This window comes from Carassius auratus, chromosome 42, assembly GCF_003368295.1.
Source record: "Carassius auratus strain Wakin chromosome 42, ASM336829v1, whole genome shotgun sequence".
NCBI lineage: Eukaryota > Metazoa > Chordata > Actinopteri > Cypriniformes > Cyprinidae > Carassius > Carassius auratus.
In genome coordinates this window covers 12,828,556-12,840,978 of record NC_039284.1, presented here as the reverse complement: position 1 = coordinate 12,840,978, position 12,423 = coordinate 12,828,556, and the positions used below count along the sequence as shown (strand labels likewise).

At 39.5% G+C, this 12,423-nt stretch overlaps 1 protein-coding gene and 1 long non-coding RNA gene across 2 annotated transcripts; both read right to left on the bottom strand.

Moving 5' to 3' along the window:
• Nucleotides 1–215: 215 nt before the first annotated feature.
• On the bottom strand, nucleotides 216–11,909 carry LOC113060302 (kinesin-like protein KIF28P). The gene is made up of 17 exons (XM_026229179.1): nucleotides 11,900–11,909; nucleotides 11,640–11,762; nucleotides 11,419–11,540; nucleotides 10,942–11,032; nucleotides 10,796–10,856; nucleotides 10,588–10,711; nucleotides 10,301–10,437; nucleotides 9,643–9,662; nucleotides 9,456–9,559; nucleotides 6,797–6,904; nucleotides 3,992–4,278; nucleotides 3,774–3,908; nucleotides 2,314–2,480; nucleotides 1,929–2,023; nucleotides 1,649–1,787; nucleotides 1,015–1,163; nucleotides 216–927 (listed from the first exon to the last, which is right to left on the bottom strand). Exons 1-17 carry the CDS (start codon nucleotides 11,907–11,909, stop codon nucleotides 769–771), a joined length of 2,031 nt encoding a protein of 676 aa, XP_026084964.1. The 3' UTR covers nucleotides 216–768.
• Nucleotides 7,648–9,289, bottom strand: LOC113060697 (uncharacterized). Its single transcript, XR_003278283.1, has 2 exons — nucleotides 8,921–9,289; nucleotides 7,648–7,779 (listed from the first exon to the last, which is right to left on the bottom strand). It is a non-coding gene; the product is annotated as an uncharacterized LOC113060697 (long non-coding RNA).
• Nucleotides 11,910–12,423: the final 514 nt, after the last annotated feature.

Here is a 12,423-nt window from a genome sequence, read left to right as displayed (position 1 = left end):
TCCATCAATTTGACAGTTGACTAGAAAAATTTATTATAGAGAGGAACATTTTACTAAACGCATGCACTATATTACATACTAAAATATTTACATAACCTGTTCTTCAATATTTATTGTACAGTATGTATAAATAAATACATAATGAAAACGAGTTATGACAGCCACAGTTTTTATATGTTTATATTAAAAAAAAACAAATTGGAGTAGAAACGATTAAAAATAATTATACATTTATTAATACAAAAACAAAAATGTACAATTTATATGTTTGTATATAAATCGGTTGTTAATTTGAACCTTTAATATTATAGTAATGTACCAACAGACTTTATTTGCAGCATTAGTTGAGATTTTTCTGAAATGTACTGTACCCGAAATGAATAAATTTGTATCAATACCCAGCCTAACAAATAACGAGTCAAAACTTCCAGTCAAGGTTGACAGTTCTATTGTGGTTAATTTGTCAAATTAATGAATTTAATGGTTGAGTGTATTGAATTGTGGGATATAACATTCAGTGAAGTGCACTCTATTTGAAAACATTCTGACAAATGTATCAAGTAATCAGAATATTCCCATAAACAAAAAATTCTCACATAACGCATTTAACCGTTTCAAAATAATAGGTAGTGTCCTGTTCTAAATGCACTCTGAAGACTAAAGAGTCTAAATCAGAACATTAATAGTAAAAGAAAAAGAAAGAAATGCAAATACTACAGTAAGTCTTTTTCATGAATCTAATTCTTTGTCAACCTTGAATCAAGATGATCAGGACCAAATCCCAGACTTTTCTCGTTTTCGACGTACAATGGCAGCCACATCCTGTTTGAGAGTGGTGACGCACTGTTCCAGCTGTTCAGAGAAGTCCTTCAGGAGGTACGTATGTTCATCCACAAACAGTCTGAGACCTAGCAGGTCTGCTTCCTCCTATGGAGACCAACACATTACAGTCAAAGCATGTACAACCAAAAAGACTTTCACATCTGAACACAGAAGCATGACTCGCCTACTTACACTGGGTTTGTGTCTGCGCAGCCGCTGAAGTTGCCCCCTAACAGAGGTCATGCTGTGGTAGAACACTTTTAAGGCTTTGGCAAACTCAGCATCACAGCTGGGCCTGAGACTGCCTCTGCGTTCCTGCCGACCGCGGTTATTCTCCACACCTGCGGCAGAAATGAGGAAGAATAACACAATGTGTGTTATAAACTGAGCATGTTAGGTAATAAAGTGGCCCACTTGTGGAAGAAATCCTGAGCTGTTGTGTGAATACATTTGTGTTTTTGCATGTTTCATGATTGTTATGTTAACATTAACTGCATAAGGTATTGGAAGGACCCTTTGATTTCTGTGATGCAAAACATAATTGTGGAATCCTTTCATTAAAAAAAGGATTTACAATATAGTATCATCCAGAATGTCATGGAATATGGCAAATTTCATACATAGCATACAAATGTCATTTTAAATGTTAAACTTTTAATCAGTTGTGAAATTAAGTTTGATTATTTCAATTAATCAGACATGATTTTTGATTACTACAACAGAAGCCATAGCAATTAAAAAATGGAAACACAATAACTAGGTTTCTGATCCCGAAATATCTTGACAGAGCAATAATGTCCTACGTGCATTAACCAAAAGTAGTCACCATTTCTGGCAGAGTTGAGTTGCTCTCTCAGAGCACTGTTTTCTTTCCTTAGTGCTGCGTTAGAATTTCTCAGCTGTTCCAAGTCCTGATGAAGGGCTCGAAGAGATGAGCTGAGGTCAGAGCCTCCAGTTTCTGCAGTCTAAACAAACATAAATACACATGCAACTTGAATAGGTTTTGTAGACTGGCTCATGCAAAGCATTTTGTGTGTTAACAAACATAATGAATATTTATTTGAAACATAATATACATGGTCTGTTTAATTATGATATGCATATACCAAGTGTTCTGATGCATTAATCTTGTCAATAATTATGCTGTCCTCTTGAGTCATCTTCACTCCATCCATGCTGGAGACTAATTCAGAACATCCTTCTACAAACACAAACATATTTACTGGAGAAGGTCAAGAATGCATTGTGTTTTCACAGTCATACTGTGAGACACCCAAGACTGGAGTAAAGTCTGCTGAAAATTCAGCTTTGCTATTGCAGAAATAAATTACTTTTTATAATAAAGTGAAACAGAAAACAGTTCATATTAAATTATAATAATATTTTGCAATATTACTGCCTTTGTGAGACTTCATTTAACAGCATAACAATCTTTCCAACCCCTAAACTTTTGAACAGTAGAGTTATATTTCTTGCATCAAAGACAGTTACCCTGCAGGCCCCACAGCTCCAGCACCAGGGCATTGCTCTGGAGGAAGTTGAGCAGTTCCTGAGAGGTTCTCAGAGCAGTGAACTGGATTCTGTGATCCAAGAGAGGGTTCACGTTGTGCCACACCGCTGGAGTGTATAGAGGCTGTGGACAGTCAAACACCTGAAACCTGTCAAACAGAGATCAGAACTTCAGTTGAACTTCAGTCTCTAGGCTATTCATTTAGCCTCTTATTTAATCATTTATTCATTTTAGTTTATTATTTATTCATTTATTTTTGTAACATTACAAGAAAATGAATGCTTATATATTTTAAAATGGCATGGACCATAACATTGACAAAACACCAAAAAACTGTTCATAAAGCACGTAGTAGCGTATACAAGCCAACTTCAGAAGTATCTGGATTTCAGGATTTTGGACACATTATAAGATGATGATGATGATGATGATGATGATGCATCCTGCAGAACACCAAGCTCTTTCTTGAGCTCAATTAAGATTTCATTTCTAATCTCAACAAGGATGCAAATCATCAGCAAAACAAAAAATGTACAAACAATTTTGTAAACAAAAACAATATATATATATATATATATATATATATATATATATATATATATATATATATATATATATATATGAATGTTTCAATGGAAATAAAGCTGAAATTAAGTCAAATATAAATATTAAATGAAAATCTTAAACTAAAAGAAAATTTTGAAATAAGCTCAAGTACTAAAATTACTAAAAGAAATAATACTAAAACTTAAATGAAAAATAAATAGCAGCCAACTAATAAACATAAAAATCACAACAAATTTTTTAAAAGTAACAAATTAAAATTAAAAGCTTTAACACTACATAACACAAAAATTACAATGAAATCAGACAATTTATGTACTGCAGTTAGTCTGAATCTGAAAAACTATTTTGGTTGATAATTTTATGATAATTACTGTATTTTTCTGACTTTAAGTCGCAGCTGAGTATAAGTCGCATAAGTCCAAAAATACGTCATGATGAGGAAAAAAACATAAGTCGCACTGGACTATAAGTCGCATTTATTTAGAACCAAGATAAAACATTACCGTCTCCAGCCACGGGAGGGCGCCCTCTCGCGGCTAGTGACGGTAATGTTTTCTCTTGGTTCATGTCTCTTAGTTCATGTCAAATTAATTTTGATAAATAAGTCACACCTGACTATAAGTCGCAGGACCAGACAAACTATGAAAAAAAGTGCGACTAATAGTCCAGAAAATACGGTATACATTAGTATTATTTTACATTAATCTTACATGAATTAATTAATCCTTTATAAATAAATGAATCTTTCATAATCTTTCAAAAATGTATTTTAGGACATGCATAAGTATAATTTCGAATCTAAAACAGAACTAAGCTTTCATTAGATCCATTCAAATCCAACAAACTCATACTGCCATCACTGATTCAAACTAACCCGATTTGCACGCCTCGGTTCCGGGCCTCTTTAACCCAGCGTAGACCACAGCACTGATCCAAAACCAGCTGGAAGTCCAGTCGTTTCCCAAGCAGCTCTGACGGGTCAATAAGGATGTCGTCTTCTCCCAGGGGCCTGGGAGAAGATGTATAAATATCATAGCACTACTAATATTTAATTTGCACATTTAAACATTTAACTGCAGAAATGTAACCCACAATCCTGTTGGGCTGCAGGGTACCAGCTGTGCCTGCAGTATGGCCTCCTCTGTTCCTTCCGGACCCACCACGTCCACCTGCTCCTCAAGAGGGATGCGGAACGCCAGAGACTGCAGCCAAAGGTGAGCGCTACCCAGGTGCAAGGGCTCCAGAGGATCCCAGAACGGATCTCTGTCCCTGGGAAGAGGAGCTCGGTCTGCCCCCTCTCCTCCTACCACCTGCTGCTGGTACACCTCCTCCATCAGAAACTTACGGTTGACAAATTTGGCTTTGGACCACATCCATACCTAACAAGACAAAAAACATGAACATTTAGATCATAACAGAGCTCATGTTTTTATTAAAGTCTGAAAGGCACAGGAGCAAAAAAAGCCTGTTTAGAGAGGGTGGAAAATAGGCACTGTGGCGAGTGGGGCGGGGCCGAGAGGCGTGGGAACGAGGAGTGAGGCCAGGTGTAGTGATTGGAGATGAGCTACACCTGAGCCCCACCGCTAGTATCGAGTCCCACGTAGGAGATGGAAGGATATAAAACTGGAGCGACGACCGTGAAGGACGAGAGAGGACCAGGCCTGGGACATTAGTTTATGTTTTGGCTTTTATTTATGCGCACCAGTCGTCCGTGAGGGGCTGGTGCGCCGTTTTGTATTTACTTTTGATTATTAAAGTGTTTTTGATTGTACCCCCAGGTTCCCGCAGGTCCCCGTGAGCGGTCTCCCCCGGAGGGAAGGGGGGGGGGGGGGGAGTAGAGCGCAGTCTCGGGAGTACCCCCCGGCCTGCGAGGGGCGATGGGGGTATGTGGCGAGTGGGGCGGGGCCGAGAGGCGTGGGAACGAGGAGTGAGGCCAGGTGTAGTGATTGGAGATGAGCTACACCTGAGCCCCACCGCTAGTATCGAGTCCCACGTAGGAGATGGAAGGATATAAAACTGGAGTGACGACCGTGAAGGACGAGAGAGGACCAGGCCTGGGATATTATTTTATGTTTTGGTTTTCATTTATGCGCACCAGTCGTCCGTGAGGGGCTGGTGCGCCGTTTTGTGTTTACTTTGAATATTAAAATTATGTTTTTGATTGTGCGCCGGTTCCCGCCTCCTTCTTCCCGATGATTAGGAAGTGTTTATTGTTACAGTGGTGCCGAAGCCCGGGAGAAGGAGGGACGCGCTGCTGAAGATCCCTCGCCGCTGTGGTGAATCCGCGGTGCCCTCGAGCTGGCGAGGTTTGTGCCGCCATGGACGCTCGAGGCGGTGGGCTGGAGCGAGTTGCCGGGGACGGGCGAGCTCGCTGCCGACCGCCCACGACAAGGAGGGGCGGCTGCCGTCCGTGAGGGAGCGGAGGAGTCGGCGTCGTTCGCCAGGGGGCCGGAGCCTGCCGCCTCCGTGACGGAATCCGGAGGGGCAGGGAACGGGGGACTCCTGCCGCTGCCCAAAATCGGAGGAGCCGTCGCCGTCCACCGGGCGGCGGAGGAGTGTCGTGCCGTCCGCCGAGGGCCGTCCAGTGCCACCGCCGGGCACCGCGGAGGAGATCACCCAGCCGGTGGAGGGCCGAGCAGCAGTGCGTCTGGGAACCGGATTTTTTTTTTTTTTTCCTCTCTCCCCTCTCTCGTCCCTGTCGCTCCTCCTTCCATCTCCTTTTCTCTCGCCTCGTCTGTCCTACCCCCAGGTTCCCGCAGGTCCCCGTGAGCGGTCTCCCCCGGAGGAAAGGGGGGGGGGGTAGAGCGCAGTCTCGGGAGTACCCCCCGGCCTGCGAGGGGCGATGGGGGTATGTGGCGAGTGGGGCGGGGCCGAGAGGCGTGGGAACGAGGAGTGAGGCCAGGTGTAGTGATTGGAGATGAGCTACACCTGAGCCCCACCGCTAGTATCGAGTCCCACGTAGGAGATGGAAGGATATAAAACTGGAGCGACGACCGTGAAGGACGAGAGAGGACCAGGCCTGGGACATTAGTTTATGTTTTGGCTTTTATTTATGCGCACCAGTCGTCCGTGAGGGGCTGGTGCGCCGTTTTGTATTTACTTTTGATTATTAAAGTGTTTTTGATTGTGCGCCGGTTCCCGCCTCCTTCTTCCCGATGAATATGGAGATTTGTGAATCATTACAGGCACGTAAAATTAAATTACGACTGCTTTGAATGAAAAAAAAAAAAAAAAAACTTGTTTAGTACTCGTTTAGGAAAAACAAAATGAAATGCTACAAAATGTTTTTTTTTGTTTTTTTTTTTAACCTGTAAGAGTTTCTTTCTTCTGTTGAACCAAAAAGTTGCTGGCAGCCATTGACTTCCATTGCATTTTTTTCCATATTAAGGAAGTCAATGGCTACCAGCAACTTTTTGGTTAACGATATTCTTCAAAATATCTTCTTTTGTGTTCAATAAAAGAAAGAAACTCTTACAAGGCTTGGAACAACATTTTTCATTTTTTAATTTTCATTTTGGGGTAAACTATGCTTTTAATATCGGGTGAGAGCCGGGATGTTTTTGAGCATGATGAGGGATAATATAACATCAACGCCCTCGTGCTTCGGCTCTACATCTGATGCTGTAATTGCATTAGTCTCTTATTCAATTACCCTGGTCCATGTTTTCAAAAACATCTAATTATATCTCATCAGCTGACATCTGCATCAAACACAGGTTGGCAGTCAAGATTTCGGCACATTCCTTTTTGAAGTCCTACTTTCTTTTGTACTCCGAGAAAGAGCCTATTTGCTGTTCTCATTCTTCTTGCTGCTCTTATGTGTCCTGCATATTCAAAAAAAGGGGTGGGGGGGGTGGCTTTATCTGTAATTAAATCATATGCTGACAGATTTGTCACCTGTTTGCTCTCCACAGATGTCACTCTCACTGCAATGTCTTTCTCCAGGTCATGACCCTTAGAGTCTGACATTGCCAGGTTCTTGATTTCCAATTTGAATTCAACTCCCTGAAAAAATAAGAATCACTATTGAAAGGTGCAAACTTTTTTTTTTAAAGTTTTGCCACAATACAAAAGCCTTGAACTTACACCGGCTTATACAGTGCTGTGGATACGACATCAATAAGTTTTTAGTTAACTAAAAATGCCCAATGACAGATGTGTGTGTGCGTGAATTGTTATTTCACTCAAAAACCAAAAGAATCAGGTCAGGGTATCTTCACATTTTTTAACAGCAAATTTAATGACTTTTAAGACCTTTTTAAGTCCTCTAAAAGGAAAATTTAAGACTTTATCTAAACAAAAAAAAAGGGAAATGTTCAGTCCGACAACACAGACTGATGTGGCGAAGCATTAGTGTGGCACAACTCATCACAACCACGCTCAAGACAGGTCAAAGGGGCGCGAACTTTTATACCAAGTGCTGATTGACCTTACAACCCTGACATGGTGGACTATGTATAAACTATCAGCCTTTAAGGTACTTCAGGTCATTTCTAAATTCTGGCCCCTCATAGCAGTTTGAAAAAGACACGGAAGACAGCCCCAGGACATTACAAAAGCCCATTTCATCATACTTGATCTAAATTATGGTTAAATGTTGCTGCCTAATAGCCTTGAGCTGGGTTTGGGGGTTCTCCCCCAAGAAAATGTTGTTCAGGGTCTGATTAGTGTTTTCTATGTCATTTCAGACACAGATAAATGCAAGCACATACAATAATCTATGCATAGACCTAATGAATGACAGACAATTGTAGGAAAGATCAGGATCAGAAATTTATTGCATGTTCCAGTTGTAGGAGATCCATGACTTTCCAATTTACTGTGGATACATCCATTGACACAGAAAGCAGGTTCCTTAAATTAAGTTCCTTGGTGCCCTCCTGAAATTATAAAAAAATAAAATCAAAACAAAGTCCACCTCAAGAATGATAACATTTTCATTCATGTTCAGTCAGATTAAATGTATGCATTTAGCAGACGCTTTTATCCAAAGCGATTTACAGTGCATTCAGGCTATCAATTTTTACATATCATGTGTTCCCGGGGAATTGAACCCCCAAACTTGCACTTGCTTGCTAGATCAGTGCTCTACCAGTTGAGCTACAGGAACACTAGATTAGATGGTTTGTCTAAAGTAGTGATTCTCAAACTGTGGTCTGGGGACCACTGGACGTATGCCAGATTACCAAGGAGGGTCTGTGAGCAAAAGTCATCAACCAAAATGACTGACATGGACTGTGACACCGTTGAACATTTCCAATTCACTTCTCATGACTTGTTTTCTAATTATGCACATTATTAGCAGGTGAAGTTAGCCATGGTTTCAGAAGACTAAAATGGCCTACATTTTTACATGCATTAGGGATGATCATTAAGCCAAATATGTCAAGTTTTTCTTTTCTTTTTTTTTTTTTTTTTTTATTGGCTAAGTGGTCCTTGATTTGAAAGAAAAAAATGTTTGAGAAACAAGTTAAGCCATAATAGTGAATGCTCACAAATTTTTTTAACTGATTGGCTGGGACAATATATCGATGCATTTTGAATCGAGAAATTATTCTGGATCGATTCCAATTTTTCTGAATGCATCGCGATTCTCTCTCGAATCGATTCTTAGTTTAGTTTTTAACAGCAGATGCCACTGCGTGCTTTAGATGCCTTACACACACCACTTGAACCTACTATAAAATAATAATTAATAAAGTTTGAAAAGGTTGAAGCGAAGTACAAGGGTGTTTGCAGTGGGGCATTTACATTAATCTCGCGTCATAAAAGCAATATATCAATTACATTCTCAGACTCAGCAGAACGCACGAGCGCTCTTCATCGTGAGCATTTGAGTGTTCGGTTAAAAACTAGCCTAGAGCGCAATGTGCAAAAACTAAGCTTTCGGAAAAATTTAAATCAATCCAAGAATTGTGACGCATCGATATATTGTCCCAAATATTCATTAGGAAATAACAAAAACACATGAAGCATTTTAACATATTCAAATAATTTTAAATGTTACTTTTAGAGTCTTACCTTAAAGTGCTACAGCAAGTCTTCTGCCGTTGAGGGGCTCAAAAACTGAGAACCAAGATAGCGAGACCTGACAATCGTGGTCTTGTCCACAGCTTTATCGTCTTTGCCCATGCTTGCGATTTCGCAAACTGCCGTGGTGGCGAACCATCAACGCAACGCGTTCATCAATCACTTACTCGTATGTGACATATGGTATGATGCAGGTTGCACCTACGAAGTGCTGCCCCCAAATGTTACGCTGGTCAAATTGCGGTTGAAAAAATAAATAAAAATGACGAGTCGGACATGAAATTTAAGATCCCACATGAAATTTAAGACATTCATATGGAAAATTCCAGGATTCAAGACATTTTCAGACCTTAAAAATCGAAAATTTTATTTAAGACATTTCAAGACTTTTTAAGGACCCGCGGGGACCCTGCAGGTAATAGAGGAGTCAGAGTGCTAAAGTAAGTAGCATGGCCTGGTCTGAATTTAATTTTTCAAAAATACTTTAAAAGCTCCATTTAATACTAAAAGCCTTTTCTGTACTCACCTTCTTTAACTCTTTACTCATTTGGTTAGCTTCTGTCACCATAGGCATCAGCTTTATATAGTCATAAAACACAGCCAGTAGACTGGGGTCAGGCTGGTGTGGCCCTGTAGGGTTGTTATTGTTAGCTAAAACTATTAAAAATAATTTTCATTAATTGAAATAAAGCTGAAATAAAAGATAGTATAACCATTAGATGAAAAGCCTAAACTTCCAAAAAAAAAAAAAGTACAAATTAAAAAAATTATGGGTAACACTTTAGAATAAGGTTCCATTAGTTAATGTTAGTTAATGTTTTAATTAACATGAACAAACAATGAATAATACATTTATTACTGTATTTATTCATCTTCGTTAATGTTAGTTAATGAAAATACAGTTATTCATTGTTAGTTCATGGTAATTCACAGTGCATTAACTAATGTTAACAAGCACAACTTTTGATTTAAATAATGCATTAGTAAATGTTGAAATTAACATGAACTAAGACTTATAAATGCTGTAGAAGGATTGTTCTTGCTTAGTTCATGTTAACGAAAGTAGTTAACTAACATTAACTAATGGAACCTTATTCTAAAGTGTTACCAAATTATATATAATTATAAAAAAGCATTTACAAAAACAGCAAAATTACTGAAACCAATATTAAAATGAAATCCAAAAATATCCAAATAAAAGCAAATTCAAAAGATTAATAAATACTATAATAGTTTATAAATAACTAAACACTGAATGCATCTAAATTAGGCCAAACAAAGATATCTATATTTACAAAAATGACATTTCAATCTATTTCAAATCCAAACCCCGAACGTGACGTACGGTGGCCCTGATCGTCACACAGAGACTGAATGTGGAAGCCCTCGGCCGCTGCCAGCTCAGACTGGAAATAATCATAATCATAACGACTCCAGTCCTCTCCTGAACGCTCCAAAGGGAAGCCAATAAACAGGTAAGTGCTGTTCGAACCCAAGACGAGTCGATCCTTCATCAAAAAAAGACAAAGGTTGTGTAACACTCAACTGATAACTTGATAACACGCACAGATAACCATTCTAAAAATATGCATCATGATGAATTGAGAAAGGTCTTTATCGTTAAAGTGTATTTAGCTCGTACGCATAATAAAACACACCAAATGCTGCAGCTCTATCCTCTTAGATACTGGCACGCCGTTCACAATGACCTTTGACCCGGCCACAGGAGTAATTGATACTCTCCTTTGCTGGTTGAGAAAACAGCATGTTTGTCCCTGAATTCTGAAAACAGGAAAACTAAATAGCAGCTCTCATTTAAAAGAAAAACAGATACAATGTGCATCATTTTTCTCATGCTTGACTTACCCTAAACCCCTGATGCAGAGCGATCTGGGGGAATTGTCCGCCAGACCAATATCCCATTCACCTTCTCATAACAAAAAAAAAAACAATACGCACAAATATGCCCATGCTATAACGGCTCTGACGTCACAACTGTAAGACGAACCCACCTTCCTGAATGAAGAGCTTCACGACGCCAGACAGTTGAGCATCCTCATTGATGTTCATTATGTACGGATGCATCTGCATCATCCTTCGCTCCTAAAACAGAAAGAGATTCCCAAGATAGAGAATGAATGACTGCTGGAGGGGAGCTGTTCATAACAGTGTTGTTATTTTTTACCTACAACAATACTAAATCTATTAAAGTTATGGTTTATAGGGGGAAAAAATGTGTTAAAATCTTTAATTTTTAAACTATTAATTCTCTGAGATCAGGTACCCAGTTTTGAAGCCTTTTTGACATGGAATATCATTGTGTATATTTTCTATTCAGCAAGTCTTTAGATGATGATTTTGGAAAGGATTTACATTTATCAATTTAGCTAAGTGATAGTGAATTCAGTGTCTTCCCAGACATTGTTATCAGAAACCAGTTAGTGTTTTAATCTTACAGTCATACCATTTAAAAGAGCATCTTTGAGCACCTGTGTTATAGTTGCATACTGATTCTCCCAGTCTTTTAGGGCCTCTTGGAGATGTTGTTCCCACAACGTCTGAATGGCTCGAATCTGCAGCTCATTATGAGTCAACAATCGCCGCAGCTCTTCTACAACAGACAACAGAATAGAGTTACACGAAATGACCTGGATTTTAGTTTCTTTGTATTTCTCTGACTTTCCATACTAGTCTCATCATCAAGCTTTACGGCCTTCTTGGCCCAGTCGGCTTAGTCTCAGAACTAGTTTTGGCATTTCTGCCTTGAGTTCCTTCACTAGTCGTTCTGTAGGACTTTCATTCACCACGGCTTTATTCTGGATCCGCTTGGGCCCTGAAAAGAGCGACAAAGTGTCCCGTGCAATATATTACGTATATTAGCCTGACCGCAAAAAAATAACGTGGTCTATACCCAGCAAGAATTTGTATATACAGTATTGACTAAATGTGACTTTTAATGTAAGAACCCACCTCTCTGCATATCGAAGAGTAGAAAGAGACTCTTCATAGCAAATACTGCAGGGCTCAAGGTTGCGATCTGTGCATGAGGACAAGACTACACTTCAATGCAAACGATTAATCTCTTAAACATCACAAACTCCCTTGTTCTAGTTTAGTTTCAATTGAGAAAAAGTTACAGAATCTTACCTTACGGTTCGACTGTTACACCCAAGAGCAGACTGCAATAATTTGGTGAGGACAGAGCTCTATAAGGGATGTGAACTACTTTCTTCCCGAGGGCCATGTCTGCAAGAGCACTTTATAGACAGATAAAGTAAAAATAATCATAACGATTATATTAGTATTCTTTATGTCATTTCAGTACAATCAGTAACAGAGAACATTGCATCGTATGCAACAAGAGTGACTGACATACAGCATTACAATAGACTAAATTGGAAATGTCTGATATATATCTTCTGACCTGATGACATTCCGAGGGTAGTTAAACTGAGATTGATGGCAGTGCCCTCTTTCAGCCTGTCGGCCTCTGA

Excerpts from the sequence above, each read along its gene's own strand:
- LOC113060302 (XM_026229179.1), bottom strand. Across the intron at positions 10,857-10,941 it reads GAAGCTCTTCATTCAGGAAG|GTGAATGGGATATTGGTCTG; the intron begins GTGGGTTCGTCT and ends TGTTATGAGAAG. Across the intron at positions 9,663-10,300 it reads GCCGAGGGCTTCCACATTCA|TTTAGGCTTTTCATCTAATG; the intron begins GTCTCTGTGTGA and ends TTTTTTTGGAAG.